General features: G+C 38.6%; 1 protein-coding gene across 2 annotated transcripts in view; it reads right to left on the reverse strand.

The window, feature by feature from the left end:
- KLHL7 (kelch like family member 7) overlaps positions 1–23,091 on the reverse strand; it is a 58,030-nt gene extending 34,939 nt beyond the window's left edge. Inside the window, exons 1-5 of one of the 2 annotated variants that reach the window (XM_006179201.3) lie at positions 22,718–23,091; positions 8,398–8,528; positions 4,240–4,342; positions 3,250–3,343; positions 2,830–2,954 (exon numbers count right to left, since the gene is read on the reverse strand). In XM_006179201.3, coding sequence (XP_006179263.1) covers positions 2,830–2,954; positions 3,250–3,343; positions 4,240–4,318 — 298 coding nt within the window. In that variant the 5' untranslated portion in view covers positions 4,319–4,342; positions 8,398–8,528; positions 22,718–23,091. The remainder of the gene's footprint in view (positions 1–2,829; positions 2,955–3,249; positions 3,344–4,239; positions 4,343–8,397; positions 8,529–22,717) is intronic. The other variant, XM_006179199.2, reaches the window with a different exon arrangement.
- Between the last annotated feature and the right edge of the window lie 701 nt (positions 23,092–23,792).

The raw sequence follows: 23,792 nt of genomic DNA on the forward strand, positions 1-23,792 counted from the left end.
TAATATATTTCATGAATCTGGATCCTTTTCTATTCCATTGATTTGTCTGTTCTTACACCAATACTCTGCCATTTATGTGTGGCTGATTTTGATAGTTTGTAGGACAACCCCTTCAATGCTTTTTCAAACTCTTCTTGGCTACTGGTATAACATTTTCTCTTGCAAATAAATTTTAAAAGAAGCTTATAACATTCTCCTTTTTAAAAACCCTGACATGATTTCAACTGGGATTGCTGAAGTTTTTGGATTACTTTGGGAACAGATGGCTGTCCTGCAACATGGAGGAGCTCAACACTTAGAAACACAACACAGATGTCCACTTACGTAGATGTTTTGTGATCTTCAATGAAATTAACAATTTTCTTCATAGAAACCCTACACATTTTCCATTCAGCTGTTTTATTTTTTGTTTGGGAAGGAAGTTCCCCCCAACTAAATGATTATTAATGTTCTGTATCAGGAGTCTGCAAAGTACTGTCCATGGGCCAAATCCAGCCCACACCTAGTTGTAGCATCAGCAGCTAAGAATGTTTTTCATTTTTAAAGGGTTGTGGGAAAAGGCAGGGAGAGGGAGAAAAAAAAGGGGGGGGGGAGGGAAAAGAGAAGAGGAAGGAGAGGGAGAAGAAGAAAGAGGACCAAATGTGACACGTGGCCCACAAAGTCTAAAATAGTTGCTATCTGGCCCTTATGGAAAAAGTTTGCCAACCCCTCTCCTAAATACAATCATTGAAATGGTATATGATATCATATGCTCTTGTGGCAGAGCCTCCCTTCAAAGTCATCAGTTAAGTTTTTCTCAGTTCATTACCTTTGATTTTCCATGTTTCAACTTTGTTGTCTTCAAATAATGAGTGTTGATGCTTTTATATTTATACCACTAAGGTTCTCGTAACTGATGCCTGCTAATGAATGTATCAGAGTAGTTGCCATTTTCTGAATGTACTGACCGATGCCATGGCATGCTACGTGCTCCCTGCTCCCGGTGAGCAGCCTGTGACATCTGCACATTTATACTCCCATCAGGGAGATAATATTTTCACCAAGAACCAGTATTTGTTTATGAGCTAATTTTGGGGAGTTGAATTTGTTGTAATTATGCAACCTAGTTAAATGTCTTGCAGATCAATAAAATATGAATGTGAAAAGAAAATAGCGGCTTCTATAAAAACTAATTTTAAAAGTTTAAGATAGATGTGAAAACAGCTCAAATTAGGCATGATCAAGGCAAGTGATAAAATCTGGGAAAACACTGCAAAATTCTAGAGGGATTCTGTAATCAGACAGTCTTGCTCAATTCATTTTAAGGAAATTAAATATAAAAAATATACATGAGTGCTCTACAATGGAATTTGACACAACATTGTAAAATGACTATAACTCAATAAAAAATGTTAAAAAATAATAATGTAAAAAACATATATACATGATATATTATTGGTATGATTTAGGTAAGACAGACAATGGATCAGTATTCAAATAATAGACATGGCCTTACAGTCAAAGATTAGTATTTCTATATACTACATTAAGGTAACACCTTTAAACAAGATAATATCTTGTTTAACCACTCACTGCTTTAATGAAATTTTAAATTAGCCTACCAACTGCTATTCTGATAAACTTTTACTGTTAACTTTATTTTTTCTTTTTTAACCCATTAGGAATGGATACTGAAAACACAAAAGTGCCTTCAGCATCTGCTGCTATGATTTAAGTATGTTTTCCTCTATAGCTTGTTAGTATAGTAAAGTCTGTTAGATTTTTTAACACTGAATCATTGTGGCATTTCTGAAGTAAATCCTTACTCCCTGTCCTAAATACACAAAAATTAATTATTGAGGCTATTTTATATTTTGGAAAATGTCGATATAGTATTTAATGGCTTGTTTCTGCACAGGTTAATATGCACCTCCCTAACCTTCTCTTAAAATATATTACTAGAAAATTTTGTGGTGGACCATGTCTTTACGATTAAATGAGGATCCAGCAATCCCACTCCTAGGCATATATCTGGAGAAAACTATAATTTGATAAGACAGATGTACCCCAATGTTCATAGCAGCACTATTTATAATAGCCAAGACATGGAAGCAATAAGTGTCCACCAACAAATAAATGGATAAAGAAGATGTAGTCATTGTAAATTGACTAAACTTCAATTAAATACAAGAATTTTTAAAAATGATACAGTACATATATACAATGGAATATTACTCAGCCATAAAAAGAATGAAATAATGCCATTTGTAGCAACATGAATGGACCTAGAGATTATCATACTAAGTGAAGTAAGTCAGACAGAGAAAGACAAATATTATATGCTATCACTTACATGTGGAATCTAAAAAAAAATTAAAACTTTATTTACAAACCAGAAAAAGACTCACAGACACAGAAAGCAAACTATGGTTACCAAAGGGGGAAGGGGGGGGGTGCAGGATAAATTAGCAGTTTGGGATTAACAGATACACACTATTATATATAAAATAGGTAAACAACAAGGACTTACTGTACAGCACAGGGTACTATATTAAACTACCTGTAATAAGCTATAATGGAAAAGAATCTGAAAATAAGTCTACAAATGTATGTATATATATATAACTGAATCACTTTGCTGTACACCTGAAACTAACATTGTAAATCAACTACACTTCAATAAAAAATAAGATTAAAAAGTAAAAAAGTATCATTAAAATTTTTCAATCACACACACAAAAAGATTAAATGAGGGTACTTATAACCATGCTTTTTTTTTTCTTTATTAAAACATGCATTAAAGGTTTTTTGTTTTGTTTTGTTTTTTTAAATAGCAATCTGATTTCTTACCAAGGCAATTTGAAGCATCAACTTGTTCTTTCAAAAAATCCACACACATTTTCTTCACAGGTTCAATCTGGTACTGGTTTGCTGCATCTAACAAAGACTGAACATTGTTGCTATTCACAGAAATTCTGTAAATAAGTTAAAGTGAATATTAATTTCCTACAATGTTTTTAATTATTTAAATAATGCTACGGTAGGATGCACCCTACTAGCCCCTGAAATTAAACAAAAAATTAAACTCTTCAGTCCTTGAATTAATATGGCATAGAAACCCCACCCCACCCTCACCCGCCACCACCCTTGCAGTTTCTCATTCTGAAGAATCTGGAGCACACCGATTTGTTATGTAAGCACACCAACTGCTTTGCCATGGCAGATCTCAATCTTACTACTCCACAACAGAAATGATCCTCCTTAACTCACCTGGCAGTATAAGCGAATTCTACAAGTTGTTCAATAATGTCAGGTTCAGCATCTTTGAGTTCCACTTCAAAGGACTTTGATTCAAGCATGTTGGCTGATAGGAAGAGAAGTAAGATAAATGGCATGAGTTTAACTGAGGAACCAGATATTCCCTAGGCTGTGTTAAATGTTGGAGAAATAAAACAGGACAGAGGCCTCTCTGAAAGAAAATACCCCAGAAAGCCCAGCATTCCTATAACAAATGCAAATTAATTCTCCATAATTAAGATGTGCCTAAAATCAAAATAATCTAATAAACTAGTGAATTAGTGGACTTCTTAAAAAAAAAAAAGTCCAAGTGAACAGAGACACAAAACTAGATTTAGTATTTCCCCAACTCCTAAAGTAATTTAGTAATATTCTTTTAAGTTGCTATGAGCAAAATGCCTCTGGTGTAGCTGGAACAAACGTACAAGAACAATGACCATTATATACATAGTCAGCTTTAGCTAGCAAAGCTCTCTCTCATCCTTCCCCTAGACCCTGGTAGGCAGCCGGAGCACTAAAGAGATCACCTGGGATATGTACGCTGTATAACCCGACCAAGCTCATATACGGTATTAAGTAGAGGAACCAGGACTTGGACCCAGTTCTCAACTTCAAATCTAGGGTTCTTTCTAGTATATGTTATATTTCATTTTTCATCTTTATTTAGTTTAACTTGCTAGATAAAATGCCATAAGGTTTATCTTCTCCTTTGCCTTTCCACTCGAGGTTAAGGGGAAAACCATGGGTATTCAAGTGGAGGCTATACCTCCACTGATAAAGACAGTCTGGTCTCTAGAACTAACAAAAGAACAGTTTTCCTTTGATTAATTATCAATCACCATGATCACTTTTCAACCTCTTCACTGTAGCCTTGAGTGCTTTTAAAACTAGGAAAGATGGCATATTTTCAATCAGACCTCACCTAATTCTCAGAAAAAATACGATTTATCTTAAGATACTTACTTGTGAACATTAGGTTAAAAAAATGACTGGCTGCAGCAAGGACAACACGATGAGCAGGTATTTTTCTTTCCTGGACCATAAGGATCACATCACACAATGTCTTCTAATCAAGAGAGAAATAAATAAAATTAAAAGAGGCTCATTGGGCCTGGCTTAACAAACATATAAAACAGGTGCTTGCCATTTTGTCTCTATTTTCTATTTAAATCCAGTCTTTCCCCAGCATAGAATTTGTTTATAATAAAGACTTATTTAGGAAGGACTTACAGAGTTGCTGTCATGAGTTTGCTGTATCAAATTTTGGCACTGAGCTTCCCAATAGTCAAGGGGAAAAAAAAGACCTTTATAATCAGAAAAGAAATAGTCTACTAATCTTTTAAGGAAGCCAAATTCCTTTTCTGACACAAATCCCAAGATGTCTCATAGTGAGACTTTATGGGGACATTAAATGACATAAAGACAATGTCCTTGATGGTTTTTCAAACAACTGTCCTTGATAAAATGCACAGTACATGTGGCATTTCCCAAGAAAGTTGCCTTCATAGATCTAAGGATACAGAAATAACTCAGAATGTACAGAGCAGATGAACCAAATGTTCACTCAGCACTCTTTCCTTAAATAACACTTCTCTAAAATGCACTTCTGATAGGATCTGGATAGCAGCCACTTTTAAATTGTGTCTTCTGAGCAAGGCCAAAATGTGTCACTCTAGGTTGCTGAAAGAAGGCAGATATAGATTAAATACTTAAAATCTTGGGAAAATGTAATATTTCAAAAAGTTTAAGGTTTACTGGAACCCTTAAAGATGAATTTCAAGGAAAAAGAAATGTCCTTTTTAGCAAATAAAATTTCAATTTCTTAATGAAGTTAAAGATATAATGTACAGGTTAGGCTCAGAGAAAATTATGTAAAGTACTCTCCCAAGCACTGGGAATATGAGGCAAATAATATTTTCAGAGTAAAAAAATCTATCACTCACAAATCTACATAATGACTCAGCAGCTCAGAGGATATGGCATTTTGCAAATTTTAGACATTTTACTGAAACTGATGGAGTTTCTAGTTGATAAATCACTGCTATTTCCTACCCTATTACTCCATGAATAAAAATCCAGATAAGATGGTAATGCTTAGAATGAGAAAAGAAATGGTCCTCAATTAGTGGGCTAAGAGATGAACAAAATTTCACTTTTACAGCTTATTCGAATATTTTTAATAAAGTCTATATTGTTTATAAATTACATGCAGATTATAGTTAAAGCTAACTGGTATTCCAATAGTGTCTTGAAACTTTAAATTTTTATTCCCTTTTATTTGGGGAGGGGGTACAGAATAGGGATGGCTCTCAGGTGATTTTGCCACACCAAAAAAATATCACGTAGCAAAACCAAGCCAGCTACATGGTTATTACCCAAAATAAGTTGATCAAGTTGCTTACAAGAAAGAGAAAAAGAAAGGCAGAGGGAGGGAAGGAAGGAAGGAAAAAAGGAGAGAGGGAAAGAAAAAGAATACTGACAGTATAGCAAGCAAATGAGACAGGGAGGGATCTATGGTCGCTGATGGGATGTTCCAGAAAATGTAAAACGAAACTGAAATGTAGCAAAAAACCTTTTCAGGGCATACTCAGCAATAGGAAATATTAGTCTAGTGAATTTACAGGCACTGAAGGAAGTTAGAGAAATCAAAGACATCTCTGAATAACAATAGTCTTAGTCTAAGATTAATCTCTAGCTGGATATTAGTGTTGTGGAGGCGGGGTGGTGGGAGGAGGTGAAATGGGAGCAATCTTTTGTATCTAATTAGCGCATTTATTTCTCTGTACTAAAATAGATTAATGGGTCCTATTCAAGAAATGAGACTGATCTAAAGGGAGAGGTCTCTCCTAACAATCCCCTAGGGAAGAGGTGTATCCAGAGACAGGAAATGGGAAGAGACAGAGACTCAGGTAAATTGGGCACTATGAGAAGTAACCAGTCCCTAGGTGAACTGAAGAGAAACTTAAAACAAAAACTACCTTTTGAACAAAACATGTTCACCAGATTAAACAAACCAAAAAAATCTTGCAATTTCTGTTATGTCCTCCCATATTTGTTATATCTTTGTACTTATTTTCAACTTTTCAATATTTAGTCTCTTATAAGCAGCATAGATTTCTGTGTAAATTAGTCTGAATTTCTCACCATCTAAGATTATTTTTAGTAGGGTTTAGTTGAATCTCTCCCATTTGTTACTGATAACTTATGTTTCATCTTACATGTGCCATCTTTTTAAGTGCTATTTATTATGCTTCCTTGCTGTCTTCATTTTTTTTTTTAATTGTCAGCTACTATTTTGGTCACATTTTCTTTGCACTTTTTTCTTCCTGTAGGGACTTACTTATAGATTTGTCAAGTATTTGCAAACTGAATCCAGCAGGGTAGAATTGTCCTAGGAATGCAAGGAGGGTTCAAGAACAATAATTCTATTAATGTAATTCATCATATTGACAGGTTAAAAGAGAAACTTCTCATGTAGAAAAACTTCAATATATGGTAAAAGGGTATTTGATAAAATTAAAAATTCATTTCCTGAGATTCTTTAATAAAGAAAGTGATATGTCCGTTGAATGAAGGTCATTTATCAGAAGCCAACAGCAAACACATTTAATAGTGAAACAGGAGAGGCATTCTCATTCAAGTTTGAAACAAACTTGTTTGTCACTACTATTATTCAACATTGTTCTGGAATTTTTAAACAAATCAGTAAGAAAACAAAGATAAATCAACTTAACACTTGCAGAACTGATATGAAAAGTCAGTAAGACAGCTAGACAAATCAGATAAATATGAAAAAGCAATTAGCTAAACAATATGTAATAAACCATTACAAAACACAAATAAGAAGAAAATCCCAGTCATAGCAGCAACAAAATAAATGTTGAGAAATAAACCAAAGAAATGTGAGTAAGCTACATTAATGGGAATATGGTATACGATAAAGACACTACCTCAAATATGTATAAGAAGGTGGAGCACAAATGATATTTAAGGCAGTGAAACTATTTTGTATGATACTCTCTAACAGTGGATACACGTCTCTATACATTTGTCAAAATCCATAGAATGTACAACATAAAGAGTGAACCCTAGTGTAAACTATGGTAATAATAATGTAACAATAGTGGCTCATCCACTGTAACAAATGTACCGCTTAGGGAAAATGTTAATAACGGGGGAAAACTGTATGGGGGGAGTTAAGGGGGTAAATGAAAACTCTACACTTTCTGTTCAATTTTTCTGTAAAACTAAAACTGCTCAAAAAATTTAATTGTAAGTGTGATGAGATGATAACTGAAAAAAATGGTATTGGGATAACTGTTACCAATTTATGGGAAAAAAACAGATTTCTCTCTCAAAGTAGTCTCTCTTCCTCTGGGTAAGGAAAGGACTGGAAAGGAAGTTTCAGTTCTTTCCTCTATTCATCACTTGGGGAAGAATGATTTTAGGATGGGCAAGAGTGTGGCAGAGGTCACTGACCACACAGACCTGGGCCTCCTGGCTCTGTCTTCTTCTATCAGTCTGGCCCCAAAGTGGAACATAATTCATTGGGACAGGCTTGCTCCTATTATGGCAGGACAGGACTATTCCTATTCCTCAGCTGCTCTGCCTCAGTTGGGGTGGATGAGTCCTTAGTTAAAAGGAGAAAGAAAGAGGAAGCCAATTTTATGCTCAGGTTAAAGCCATGTTCTCCCATTTGTCAGCACCTTTAATTAACCTGTCTCCTTTGTCTACTTCTCAAATATTTAGAACAAGAAGTGGAAGAGGGCCCCTCAAATCTGTATTCATAGACACTCATAGAATTCAAACATAGGGAAACTAAACAGTGCTGCTTTAGTGCTTGCAATTATTAGGGACTTTTCTGGGAAGAGCCCTTAGGTTTGAAACACTCACCTCAGAACAGACAAGCATTTTAGGCAAGTGTTGGTGGAATGACTTTTTTGCTCTATGTATTTGCTAGACAAGCCTGCAAAAGGCAGCTAGGTTCCTGTAAGCTCCACAGCATTGTATCAGGTTCTAGCTTTCAACAACATGTGCTGGTATAAGTAGAAGGCATGCAAGCAGCTGTCCCAAATTCTATTCTTCATTATATCCCAAGGAGAGCACTGAGGAATGACTAACCTTTGGATTTATGTAGCTTGTCAACAAGGTTCTGCAATCAGTCCCTCCCAGCGTGATTTCAAGTTGACCCTGGGTTAAATTCCCAGGGCAGACTGCAGATTCAACTATAGTTGGGTGGTGGATTTAAATCACTGAAAAAATAAAGGGAAATGGAGCCCTTATTATATAGGAGTAAATCACCTTCTTGGATTGAGATACTAGAAAAGTCTCAATGCCACAATAAACCCAAAGGCTAAGAGAAAAAATTTAAAGGCCTCTTTAGAAATCCTGTTTGTTCAGAAAAGCAAGAAAAACAGCACTGAACTTAAACACATGTATGATATCACAATAAGGCAAGTGGGAAAGTGAAAGAAAAGCAAAGGAAGACATTTAGATTAATAAAGGAAAAAGGGAAACATATGACAAGTTAGGCCAAACAACTTTGAAAGGGAAAGGAGATAAACTTTGATATAATTGCTCTTTAAGGGATATTAGGGGGGGAAAGGTGTTATTCTTGTTATTTATTAAAGGAAGGTGATATGGATCAAGGAGATATAATGAAGGAAGAGAAGAAAGAATTCAGAAGCAGGCTAAAACGTTTCCCTCAGAAAGAAGCTCTATCTAGGAAGCTACCTATTAAAGCTAAAGGTAAGAAATCAAACACATAATTAAAGGATTGCCCTCAAAGACTGAAATAGTTATAATAGGTGATCACAGTAAGTTCAAATAGATTTGAAAGGGAAAAGGAAGATCAGCAATAGAGTATTTCGTGCATTATTAAGTAATCTGCAAGGTGACCTGGCGGGAAGGCAGGAACGGTACATGCTCAGAGGGACATATCTGGGAAGTTAGTGGAGATAAGACTCTAAGGGAGAGTACTAGGTCACATTAAGGGAAGCCAAGTAACTCATAGTCCAGGCCTACGTTAGACACTGGGTTCCCCATAATTGGAATTACCTCAGGGTGAAAAGGGTTGGCAGTAACTGAATCAATCCTGAACACACAGACTTCTTATCTTCCACTATGGCAAGGTCTATGGTCTTTGAAAGGCACCAGTAGAAGGACGTTAGCCAAACAAACATCTGGGCCCAAAATGAAAAGGAAGTGGAAGAGAGGCGTCTGATCTAAGCAATTTGAGCTCTACAGGATAGGAGAGTATTCAACTTAAACAAGTTAACAACTCAATTGGGGCTGCCTGATAGGAACAAAGGCACACAAAGACACAGCCCATTTTTGACACAAAAAGGGTAACAGGAAGTATCTGCCACCACCAAGGCCTGGAAAACAAATAATGAAGAAAGGCAAGGTTTTGAGGAGGACACTAAAGGACGACAGGCCTTAGAGGAATCTGTTAAAGATCACTATTCAGCTGAGACAAATGGAAAGGGAAAAAAGAAAAGGATCCTTCACAAGGCAGAATGAATATATATAAGGAATTTCACAGCAGGATAGGCTTGTAATGAGGACACACAGGTGCAGAACAACCAGGAGGATCACAGCTGTAGAGAATGCAAGGCCACAAACTGTGCTCTGCACAACTGCCTATTACATATGTGGATCATGCTTCTTCCAAAAGGGAGGGAAGACTGTCACTAGACAAAACAATCGTTTCGGCACTGGGTAGCCAGGATCACAAGGTTCAAAAAAGAAATGAAAGTTGAGGTATTAAAAAAAGGAGAAAATAAGAAAATTAAGCTTTAAATATGCAAGATGAACAACAGGGGGAAAAGGGAACCTCTAGGAGACCCAGAGCAGAGAAATCTCTCTGACAAATTTCTAACATTTTGCTCAAGAAAAAAGTGTGTCCTCTCCCAATGAAGTATTATGCGTAGATGAAATTCCTTCCCTATAGGGTAAACACAATGCCCCATTAGCCTCTTGATAAGTGATTCCTCCCAGCCAAGTTTAGTCTTAGAGTCTATCAGTTACAGGCAGCTGACACAGACTGGCAACCTGTCAAAAACAAAAGCCAAAGTTTTCTTTGAAAATCCTGTTCCCCCAGAAGCCCAAGTTTCTGTTCTGCTTTTGGTGGGAAGCAATAATGTGGGTTAGGACTGCATAATAATGTGTCAACATTTGTTCTATTTACTGTAGAGACAGGAGATATGCTTGTATCTTTTCAGATTCGTGGGGGTGAGAGTGGGGGTGATGCTGTGCTAATCTTAAAAGTCTTAGAGACCCTTCAACATACTAAAAACATGTGACACCAACTACCTTGAAACTGGATAAATTTAGCTCTGGAGGTACCAAATTAACTTCATCTATTCCAGTGAAAGACAGCCTACACTGCAGCTGCTGAAGAAGTTGCCCTGATTCGGCCCAAACACTAAGGCGAATGCAGCAGAGCAAGAAACCAGAGACAGCAGACTTCTGCATTTCAATTGCTTTACTTTTAATTTACAGGGAGATAACAGATGTGAAAATTTAACAAGAGGGTTCATAACTGACAAATTTGGGGGATTTTCTGTTGCTAGATGGAGTGCTTCAAATTGTCGTTCAGTTCACTGCATACAGCCTACAGAGCTATGAATGACATCTTGGCTGAGAAAAATTTGAGATGAGAAATGGAAGTGAACTTCCAGTCTAGAGTTAACTTAATAGATATCTACCCATTTCAAAGCTTTCTGGAGTAAAAACTTAAATAACCTCCTAAACTGGTCTTCAGAGGACACACAAAAGAACAGTTATTGATAGAGGATGCTTCATCCAGCATTTTAGATAGAACAAAGCACTCCCTGTGCCAGTAAGAAAACAGAAAACCCAAGACAAAGCAAACCTGGGAATACGAACTCACAGTACTTTGCCCAGCTAACCTCTGTTAGGAGTTGGGGTGGGGATTTGGTGCCCGAAATTTACCATTCAGCCCTCTGAGATTCTTAACTCAGGGAGTTTATATAGAGATCAATAGTCAAGTGAGACATAATAAGACACCCTATTAACAAGTGGGCAAGTACTTAGTAACCCCGCATATGCACTGCTTCTCTAGGAAAATAAGATTGGAAGATGAGGCTTTGCTTGAGAAGCCCACGTAGGCCTTTCTACTCACCCTTGCATCCCCAATAACATCTAAATTCTGGAATTTGCATATTCATATGTCTTGCAAGGAAAAAAAAAAAAGATGGCTGGGTCCAAGTCCAGCATATAGAATCCACTGTAAGACACACATTACCTGTCCTGCTTAGCAGATAGAGGACCTTAAGCAGAAATACGTGATTCTCAACAGAGTAATCTCACCATTAATAAAACAGCAATGTCTAACTTAATTTTTTAAAGCAACTGCTCTGTCATTTGGCAAAATTAGGAAGAGAGAGATAAGTTCAAGATACCTCATGCCTTTACTTTGAGTGAAGAGAAGGTCACAAATGCTCTCTTCTAATTCTCTTAGCCCCTTTGCGCTGTTTCCAACACCACACATAGAAAGACAGACAATTTAATCTCTTTTCAAGGAAAAGCCTTAGATCAGTCGTTTTCAAACTTTTTCCTTTAAGCAGCAGAATCCATTTTCAAATAATCTGATTTCATTTTATTTATAGACAGAATGGTTTTTCTGTAGCCAGAACTAGTCTGGCAACCAAGGCATGGAAGAGGATCCCCTCATTAATATGTTTAATGATTCATTTATAAAAATTTTGTTTCTGACCTCAGCAATTAGTCTCCCTGGAGGTGGGTTCTGCTAGTTTAGATATTTGGGGGCTCAAAAGAAGAATGATTTAATCAACTGACAATATCTCCATAGAACTGAAAGTTAAGACCGTGACCTGGCCATTGTGGCCTCCTCCCACCACTGGGTATAGAGCAAAAGTTATTACATTTGGCTAGGTGTCTGACTGTGCCATCAAGAAAAAAATTTTGCTGTTCTCCATGAGGCAGAAGATGGCTGGAACTCAGGGGATCCCCTTGGGTACCTTCTGGTTGTTGGGAGAGACAGTCCTCTATGGGTCTCTTGAGTTCCTGCATATCCAAGAATGCAATGGCCTACCACTTTTTACCCAGGCCACTGTTTCTCAGAGTTTTCTTGGCAGCAAGTGATCATAATGGATGAGATAATGTCTCCCCTCCAGGATAAAGAGTAAGCTTGCCTACGGCCTCTATAAAAATGACAGATTCCTTATACTCAGTGTTCATTCCTTAGCTACAACACAAACCCACTAAGTGTATAACATCCATCTGGGCCCCACTACATCACCCTTATAATACTTATGGGGCAAGGGGAACTGATGCTACGCTCACAATGCTGTACTGTGAATAATCAAGTTTCTGACCTAAGAGTTTCATGTCTTCTGCCAGCATCCGTTAAACAGCAACAGGCTAACTAATTAGCTTTTAAGTAGCATAAAATCAAATTCCAGACCCAAAAACTGTACTGCCAAATCTAGTGGTAAGTGTTAATAAAGTAACCCTATACAGACAAGAACAAAGGCTCAAGATACACAGGAATAAAAGATTACGTTACTCCATGAGATAAAGAACCTTAAGGGTTTGGCTAAAGACAAAGAATAGGAACAGGCAGTGAAGTAAGAAGTCATAAATATTTATTCATTCAGCAATGAATAAATAATAATAAACAATGAATGTGGCTTCTACTTTAATTTTCATCTTTGCTCTTCTATTTACATAAGTTTTAACTAGTATCCTTTCCCCTCCATGATTATATAAAGAATCTATTATTAACATACAGCCTGTAGGATTGTAAAATGACTATAGAAGGAAAGGATATCACACCAAATGATCTTGGGGTTAGATACGGTAAGTGAAAAAACTTGACTGATGAGAAATATATATATTTATAGGAATTGGAATAAGAGCATGCATGTTTGTATTGAACATCCAATTTCCTCTGCCTATTAGAACACCAAACTCTCATATCTAGAAAAAAACCCTTATTATGAACTATCTTGATGAGAGGGCAATTCTCAGAGCCTGCCTCTTGTTATGGAAGCCTAAAGTCAGATAATTCTTCTATTCACTCTTTAGCAGAGATCTAACTGGCAAACAATCCTAGGCCAGCCCATGAGACACCTACTTTCAGAATTTTGACACTTGAGTTAAAGACAAAAAGACTGGAGGGCTGGGTGGATGTGGAGATGAGATACACATTTTTATGGCAGCACCAGTAAATGTCAAGACTGCTCCTGCACTGTAGCCTTGACTGCAGGGTTTCTGTAGCCTGGTTACCAAAGAATCCCTGGTTCCTGCTTGTTTTCCATGCCTGCTCATTTTCTGGCCAGTGGTAGATGCTATAAAAGCTCCCAAAATCCTTGCAATAAATTATTTTTACTTAAGACAGAATAGGTTTCTGTTGCTGGTAACCAAGAATTCCAACAGATTCACTGTGATAATAACAATATAAACAATATTACACAATAATAATAAATAAATAATAAAAACACAAACAATACAAACTTACACAATTAGTAGACAGAGCAGAATTCAACCCCAGATCTGTTTGATTCCAAAGTTCATGTTATTTCCTCTAAAGCACGCTACTTACTAAAGCGATGAGCGACTAAAGACATTACTAAAAAGTTTTTTTTTTAACATTTTTTATTGATTTATAATCATTTTACAATGTTGTGTCAAATTCCAGTGTTCAGCACAATTTTTCAGTTATACATGAACATATATATATATTCATTGTCACATGTTTTCTCTGTGAGCTACCATAAGACCTTGTGTATATTTCCCTGTGCTATACAGTATAATCTTGTTTATCTATTCTACAATTTTGAAATCCTGTCTATCCCTTCCCACCCTCCGCCCCCTTGGCAACCACAAGTTTGTATTCTGTCTATGAGTCTGTTTCTGTTTTGTATTTATGCTTTGTTTGTTTTTAGATTCCACATATGAGCGATCTCATATGGTATTTTTCTTTCTCTTTCTGGCTTACTTCACTTAGAATGACATTCTCCAGGAGCATCCATGTTACTGCAAATGGCGTTATGTTGTCAGTTTTTATGGCTGAGCAGTATTCCATTGTATAAATATACCACCTCTTTATCCAGTCATCTGTTGATGGACATTTGGGCTGTTTCCATGTCTTGGCTATTGTAAATAGTGCTGCTATGAACATTGGGGTGCAGGTGTCATCCTGAAGTAGGGTTCCTTCTGGATATATGCCCAGGAGCGAGATTCCTGGGTCATATGTTAAGTCTATTCCTAGTCTTTTGAGGAATCTCCATACTGTTTTCCACACTGGCTGCACCAAACTGCATTCCCACCAGCAGTGTAGGAGTGTTCCCTTTTCTCCACAGCCTCTCCAGCATTTGTCATTTATGGATTTTTGAATGATGGCCATTCTGACTGGTGTGAGGTGATACCTCACTGTAGTTTTGATTTGCATTTCTCTGATAATTAGTGATATTGAGCATTTTTTCATGTGCCTATTGATCATTTGTATGTCTTCCTTGGAGAATTGCTTGTTTAGGTCTTTTGCCCATTTTTGGATTGGGTTGTACAAGTTTTATAGAAGACACAAAACCATTTTCCAGTAAGCTAACCTGAAATAAGATGGCATATTCTTAAGACTGTCTCTCTTAAATGTTAATTAATCAACCCCAGTTTGACAGCTCAACAGGGTGTAACTAAATTATATGCTGTATTATTAGGTACCAGAATATATGTCAGCTATTTCACTGATATGAATTTTTGTAGTAGATGCCAATTGGAGTAACTACCTGACTTACAACTCCTCCTTCTTGGAAAATGGCCTCAATACATAAAATGGGCCTTTCAAGATCATGTTTGTACTGCATGGCCCTCCTCTGCTTAGCACAGATAATTTATTCAAAGAATTAACATTTAATCAAAACTGTGTCTATCAGATTCCCTGTCTTCAGGATTTGAAATTCTAGAAGAGAAACAGACTGTGAGTAGCCTAAGCTGATGTGCAGTGAAGGCAGTGTCCTCGAAAAAGGCTAGAGGCCTTTACCCTGATTATTAAATCTCCCAAATCTTTTCTCTTCTCAAAAGGGAATTTTAACACAATCACGTCTTCCTTTAAGATGTGCCTCTGTACTCTTCCATTCAACACACATGTGGTGTCATGATGACAGTATGCACTAGTCATATTACTGAAGTTTAGCAGAAGAACATTAATCCCATCCCGGAAACCTTGGGCCACACAGGCGGCACCAACCTCTCCACGTACATGTACTCACCACTCTGTCCCTACTTTGTCTTCTACAATTTGCTTTTTTTCTCCAGCATTCCATTAAAATGTTACTTGCCAAAACCACCGATTTTCAAATCCATCAGACATTTTATCTTTTTTGACCTCCTGTACCATTTGGTACTCCTGACTGTCTCTTCTTCTTTGTAACTTATACCTTGGTTTTGGTGATATTATTCCCTGCTTTCTTCCTCCCACTCCTTAACTTCCAATGCATTTTTCTTCCTACTCTTTAAAATGTTGATGCTCCCCGAGTTTCATCCAATGTCCACGTCTTATTGTGCCCTCATCCTCTGGGTGTTATCAACCATACCTATGACATCAACTATTAACAAATCTCTGAGCACCTATGTGGTACATGTTGGCAACACAGCTGAATAAGCCAAACACAATTCTGGCCCTCAAAGGGCTTAGCGCCTAATAGCAAAGACACACATTAAACTAAAAAATGTTTATTGCTTTTACAGAGTCAATAAATGCATGAAGGAATGGAATAGAGTACTGTAAGAGTATATGCAATAGAGGGCTTAGGCATAATCTAGGGTAGTCAGGGAGGAAGTGGCTTTTACAGTAAGAACTGAAGCATGAGTAGGAAGGGAAGAGTGACAGTGGTAGGTAGAAGAACATGATGCAGACAGATGGCTGGAGTGAAATGGCTAAGAGAAAAGTGGTAGGAGATCTTACTGGAGAAGGAGGTTGGGACCAGATCAGACACAGCTTTGAAGGCCAGGTTAAGGATAAATATTCACCGTAAGTTCATGATAATTAACCTCAAAAATCACAGCCAGCCATCACACCATTCCTATTCTTCACAAAAACTGCTTTTTTTCAACCTCCAGCTTCATCCTCCTTTATTTTAGCAGATTGTCTCATCTCCTACTTTCCAGAGAAAACAAAAGCCTCTGTAAAGAAACTCCTTCATTCTCTTGATTCCAAACACACCCACCCACACACCTACCAACTCTTTCCTCCTTCCCACTCGTTTGGAAGAGGAACTGTCCTCTCCCCATATGAGACTGATCACCTTTAATTAGGATTTCATCTCAGGAATCATCTATCAACTACTCATTTTGTCTCACATATTTTCAACCTTTCCACCTGAAATGAACACTTCCCACTAGTTTTTAAACATACATGTACCTCCCATTTAAACAAACAAAACCAAAAGCCTTCAAATGATTCCTTCACTCTCTTCAGGGCCAAATTTCTCAAATAAGCTGTCTCAATTTTCTCATACTCCACTCATGCTAATCTGACTTCCATCTCTGTCTCCCCATCAAGACAACTCTCACTACAGTCAATCAACTCCTCTTTGTTGCTACTTCCTAGAAGCACTCTTTTAGTTCTAATCTTACTCTGCCTTCTCTTAGGCTTCAAAACTTGCCGTCTTCCTTCTGAAACAATTTCTTCTCTGATTCTCAAAACTCTCCTTTTCCTCCTACTCTTTAGCCATTCCTTTTTTTTTTTTTGTCTCCTTTACAGGCTCATTCCTGACCTAGACTTTATCCTAGACTTTTCTCTCCACAGCTTCAATAAAGAAGTTCTATTTGCAGATAATTCAAAAATTTACACTTTTAACCCACAACTCTCCAGACCTGTCAACTCATCATATACCTCAGTGTCTCATGGGCAGTGCAAACTAAACACATGTAAAACAAATTATAATCCTTTCCTCAAAGCCTTGATCCATTTCCAGTATCTCCTCTCTCAGTGAATAGTGTCATCATCCACCTAAGTTATGCATTCTAGAGCCCCAGAGGTCATAAATGACACCCTGTACTGAACCCCTCAGCATCCAATCAACTACTACCATTACAACAGCAACAAAAATAGCCAACATTTATTGAGAACTTACTCATTAGCAGGACCTGTTTTAAGTTATCTTAATTAGTTGTCACAACCACATATGATTGTTACTATCTTCACCAAGTCCTGGTGATCTGACCTCCTAAATCTCAAATATATCATCTTTTCTTCATTGATATTGCTGTTGCTGCTATCACCTCAGTGCAGGGGAGCATCTCACAGGGCTACTGCAACAACTTCCTGTCTGGTCGGCCGGCAACCACTCTGAGAGCTCTCTAACTCACTCACCACAGAGTAGTTACATCTTTTTCAAAAGAAAAACAGATAATACCTATTCTTCCTCTCACACACACATATTTGAAAGGGTTTTAGAATAAAGGCACCCCCCCACCAAATTGATTTATAAGGCTATACGTGGGCACATCTCTAGCTACTTCTCCAGTTTCATCTTGCACCATCTACTCCCTGTGTTCTGTGCTCTAGTCACATGGTCTTTTACCAATCTCTTATACCTGCCATTCTATGGTAAGTAGGTCTCCAACTCAGGGCCTCTGCCTATGTTGTTCCTTCTGCCTAAGAGGCTCTTTCTTAAGGTGCCTAGTTTAAACACCTACTCTTATTTCAGCTGTCAGTTCAATTACCACTCCCTTAGGGAAATCTTCCTGATGGTCAGGTCATCCATCTGTAGCGCTCTTTGTATCATGTTCTTCTCAATAATACCACTGTCACAATTTTACATTTTTGTATGTGACTGCTTGACTAAAATCTCATTCTCCTACTAGACTATAAACTGCATGAGGACAAGGACTGTTGGATTTTGCTCATATTGCCAACTCCAGAATGCAGCAAAATGCCTAGCAGCATACAGTGGGTTCTCAACAAGTATTCATCTGAATGGATGAATTAGAAAACCAAACTGAAATAAATAAACAGTGAGCAAAAAGGGGCAATGAATCTACCCACTTTTTGGTTTTAACAAGGGGGAGAGAGGTATTATTTACAGGTGAATATTGAGACTAGGAATGATTGGATTGGTTTGTTGGTTGGTTTAAAAGCTGGAGAGGTTAAAACATGCTTAAATGCTGATGGCTAGAATCCAGCAGAGAACGAAGAAGTTAAAGATGCTCAAAAAAGACAGAATAACCAACTTTGTAACTTTTCTGACCAGGCTAGTACTGAGGGAGAGTCAAAGCCCAGGTGAAAGTACTAGCTTTACAAGGAAAAAAGGCAGCTTCTCCATTGTAGTAGAATAAAAAGGGGAAAAAGAAAGTGCCAAAATAGTTTTATAGATTTGGCAGTGGAAAGTTAAAAGTTAGATAGTTTCAAACTAATGACTTTTATTTGTTTGTGATATCAAAAAAGGAAAGATCTACTGAAAGTGACAATACAGAGAAAGGACTCAGGTTAGAGAAAAATAGTAAAATAAATGGAAAGTAGGATTGCTCACCAGTAGTACTGCCAGCCCAGTTGAAGTAAGGACTCACCTGGCAGAGGACTGCCCAGTAATGAGATATTCTCCAGCTGTGCTTGGAAGCCTTGCACAATGAAGGTGAATATCATCAATGCTTTCTGTCCAACAGATGTGAAAAAAGGACAGAGGGCCAAGAAAACTCGGGACATTGTAAAGAGAATGAAGAGAGATGATATCTCCTAAGCTGGACAGACAAAGAAAAAAAAAAAAAGACAGAAGACAGTTAAGAATAGGAAGGTCTGACTAATAGGAGTTGTCAATGGGAGTTGTTATGAAAATTAGATGAGACAAAGCATGTAAAACACTTTGCTGAATGGCTGGTAGAGAACAAGTGCTCAAGAAGTGTTTCTACTATTAAGGATTTAATGCAGAAGGTTTATTCACAAGAGATCCTAAAGATTAATCACGTAGTAATTTACAGTGTTGGAGAGGTGAGTGAGCATACAGAAGCTGAGTCATTTTAGTTAGTGAGTGAGCCCAGGTGACTACCTAGCATCCAATCCTCAAAGCAGGTTTGTGGTTCTCCTGCATAATTCCCAGTTATGCTTTAATTCATTTAACCTGAGGAAACTGTAAATTATAATGGTACTCAGGAAGGTCTCAAAATCTCTCAATTGTTAAGGGTCTTCTGGATTTCATTAACACAATAGCAACAGCATTGGATACATGCAGTAGTCACTATGACCCTGCCCTGCTTTGTAGAGCCCCATTCTAGTGTTAACAGGTAATAACATTATTCTAAAATGAATCAAAAGGTGCTGACCCTAATTAAATAAGATGCCACTATGCACCCATTTGGATGGCTAACATTGCAAAGATTGACAATATCAAGTGTTGGCAAGGATGTAGAGCAAACGCCTTTCTCATACAGAGCTGGTGGAAGTATAAACAGGCACAACTTCAGAAATTGTACAACACTATCTACTAAAGCTGAATGTAGACTAACCTATGACACAACAACTCCACTCTCGGGTATTTCCCAATAGAAATGCATCCATGTGCACATCAATAGGTATGTACAGGGGGTGGAGGGAATAGCTCAAGTGGTAGAGTGCATACTTAGCATGCATGAGGTCCTAGGTTCAATCCCCAGTACCTCCTCTAAAAAATAAACAAGTAAACCTAATTACTTTCACCCCCCAACCCAAAAAATTAAAAATTAAAAAAAAAGGCATGTACAAAAATGTTCAAATTACTACTATTTTTAATAGTCTCAAATAACCCAAATGACCATAATGACAGAATGGATAAATTGTGGTGTATTCATATAATGGGATACTACATACAATGAGGATGGATTAAAGTGATACACAATATAGATAAATCTCACAAACAAAATGCTGGCTTTAAGAAACCAAGACACAAGAGTATATACTGTATGATTCCAAGTATATATAAGTTCAAAAACAGGAAAAACTAATCTATGGTGAGAGAAGTTAGAATAGTGGTTACCTTTGAGTGCAGTTACTGAGAAGGGCGTAAGGTAAGGTCTTCTGGCGTATTAGTTTTACTTTCCTCGGTGATGGTGTGTTCATTTTATAATAATTCATTTAGCTACCCTCTTACAATTTGTATCCTTTTACATGAGTCCTATACTTCATTGGAAAGTTTACTTAAAAACAAAAGGCTAGAAATGACTGAAAGGATGATGGAGCAAAAGGCTCTTCCTCAGGAAGCTGAGGCTGCTGGCTCTGCAGAAATCCCTTTCACCACTAAGTATAGGATTGACTTCAATGCTCCAGAGGGATGAAATGACCTAAATCATATTTTCTAAGATTACAGAACTAATTAATGGCAGAGTAGGAATTGGGATTCAGGAATTCTAATTTCACAGTGCTCTTAAATTCTTGTAGGAATGTTTCTGGGTGCGTATAGAGGAGCTCTTGTCATCCAGGTTCTCATTATCCTGACCCCCAAACCAATGAGGTAATAAGGGGAAGCACAAAAATTATAATAACACAAAAATTCACCATGGCACAAGAACACTTTTAAAATTGGTCTTCAAACTGTCCTCCTCTGGCTCAAACCAGCTTCTATTTCTGCCATTACCCATCAACTGTCCTTGTCAGTCCTTGGTGAGTCTCTCCTGTGTCACGATGTTACACAGAACAAAACAAGTATAATGTGAATCAACTGCAAAGTGAAACTGCGCATCTTACATAGGATGCAGGATTCCATTAAGTTGGGTAAAGAGCTACTGAAGAACTGTCTCAATAACAAGCAAAGCCATTGACAAAAGGAGAATCTGGCAGATTAAGTTCAGTTAACCACTGTGGCTGAGATCCCTGATGGCTCACCCAGCATCCATTTTCCCCTTCGTACTCAGTAACAGAATCCTGATATTTCAGTAACTGTGTTTCTATTTTAACAATAAATAAATAGATGCTAATATTGTTTAAAGCTAAGTCTAAGAAATGGGTATGAATCAATTTTTAAACCCAAAAAAGCTAAACACACAGTCTTAGACAATCCCCTCCTCCTGTAGTATACATTTGATGCTGCAACCTAATTGCACCTATCGACATAAGGAATGAGGCAATGGTTTGCAGTGCTATAGTCTGCAGATGTAAACACATATCTGGGGGAGTGGGAGGGTTGTTGGAAACAAATTTGGGCACTGGTGAACTGTGCTCAGTTTCCTTTTAGAGGCAGACACTAGTTAAATACACTAGTAATTTTAAGTCAGTGGTGTTGTAAATATAAAAAAAGTTCACATGAAAGGAACATGAATGTATCTATGAAAATAAATACATGAAAATAAGTTACATAAAATACTGAATTCAGGCATTCACAACTACTTCAGCACAAAGGCTGGGAAAGATCTATAGGCACTCCCAGAAATATCTGCTGCATTCAGGCACAATGTCAGGAGATGGAGAACAAAGATCCCAGCAGTCAGTTTGCTTAAAGAAAGCAGAAGTTAGTATCTTCATAAAAATCTTAAATTCCTCTGCCGTTGTCCATATTTCTATCAGAACCACTAGACGAGCAAACTAGATTTTGCAGTTACTTATCCTAACATCCTGCTTTTGTCTGGAAAAAACAGAACCTCAGTCACAAAACTGAAACATTCCCACAAATCTCCTTGGATGTTCAGAAATAAAGCTTACAGAATCAAAAAATAAACAAAAAACCCAAGTGACTCTCCTATGCTTATTGGTATAAGATGTTATGAAATTTAAAAACAAAAAAACCTCTCTGGTCTACATTATCTGACGCTGAAAATCCATTCTTTTCATAACCCACCTTTCGCCGACGTGCTGAAGTCTCTCACTAACGCGCCACTCATCAAAGACAGAACAAAGAACTCCTCTTAGTAACAGAGGCGCACAATGCCCTTAAAAGACGGCACGGTATTTAGCCATGACTGTTTCTGCTCTAAATTAACACGTACTGGAGGATTTGTCTTCCACCAGCTCCAACCGGGTAACACAGAAGGGGCGCGAGGATCCTTATTTAAGAGTAGCTCATTTCAGGCCAGCAATGCTTCTCCCTTCCTCGGGGGCTTCGGTTTGGGCTGTGCCAATGGGCTTCTTCGCACAAGATCTCATGACACCTTAAAACGACTGGCCAATGGAGGGATCCTCCTCTCACAAAGAGATAACTAGGGCACAGCTGTTACACAACCGATCCCCGACGGCGAATGCCAGCCCGAGGAGTCCCCCAGGAGTCTGACTTGGGAGCCACAGCCTCGGCGGGCGACGAGGCACTTTTGCTCCAGAACTGTTTAACGCGACCCTCTGCGACCAGCGGCTTCGCCGGCGTGTGAAAATGGAAAGATGGGCGAGGACAGAGGAGGAAGGGGGTCGCGATCCACAGGGCGCGGGTTTCGGCCCCGCGTCCCGGACCTCCCCACCCCCTCCCCCAGCCGGCAGTCACTCCCGAAGAGGCAGTACCTGTTTCCGCATGTTATTCATGACGCCCATGAAACCCGCCAGCAATTTAGCTTCTTCTCGAGCAGCAAGTTTCTTCTCGGTCTTCTTCTTGCTGCTCTTCTCCACCCCGGAGGCTGCCATCCTCCGTCAGCGCGGCTCACGCCCTGGGCTCGCCGGGCCGGGCGAGGGGTTGCAGGCTCCCGGCACGCTGGGGCTTCTGTTTAGCAAACGCCGAGGCCGGGACTGCGACTGCAGCGCCACACTCCGAAACGGGCGGGCGGAGGCGGCGCGGCCACTGCAGAAGGACGAGGCCCAGCGGCCCCTCAGAGGCTCGCGGGCAGGCGACGTCCAGCGCTCGGCGGCGTCTCCCGCAGACCCGAGGCCTGGAGGAGGAGCCTGAGCACTTCGCTCAAGGGGGCGGGGGCGCTATGAAGCGAGCAGGGGGCGGGGCTCAGCGTCGGCCGCGCGCCTCCGGGTTCCGAGCTCTGCCCGGCTAGGGCGCTGCTGCCCTGTTGGGTGTCGTACACCCTCCCAGTGCAGGCTGTTTGGATTTGGAGCTGATCCAAGGTCGCGCGTGCCCTTTCCTCTGCTGAAGACAGATTTTACAAACTTCGATTACGTGGCGAGAATATCTTTTTTTGGGTAATTGGGTGGTAGAACACATTAAAGTGTCTCCCACAAGTGTAAGCGCCATAGGAGCAGGGTTGGTAATTTCTTCGCCGCTCTATCGGAGACTGGCATATTGTAGGCTCTCAATAAATATTTATTAAAGACGGAAAGACTATCACATACTACAAGTGAAAGGTTTATTACATGGAGTAAAAGATTTATTTGCTTGGGCTTCATCAAGCAAGAACACACAGTCCCTATTAGTGTCTCCTTAATGTGGGATGCCTGCCTGCTTAGGCTGGTTTATCCTTTAATGTTTGAAACTGAGATCAGGTGTCAGCTCCAGAAATTTTCAGTTAGGCTTCCCCAGGTGTTCTACAGGAACGCGAAACTCAGTCACAAAACTCCTCAGCATCTTTTTTTTTTTTTTTTTAAAGCTATAATAACCTATTTTCTCTAGTGTATGGTAAGATTATTTAAAATTATA

This window comes from Camelus ferus, chromosome 7, assembly GCF_009834535.1.
Source record: "Camelus ferus isolate YT-003-E chromosome 7, BCGSAC_Cfer_1.0, whole genome shotgun sequence".
NCBI classification, from domain to species: domain Eukaryota; kingdom Metazoa; phylum Chordata; class Mammalia; order Artiodactyla; family Camelidae; genus Camelus; species Camelus ferus.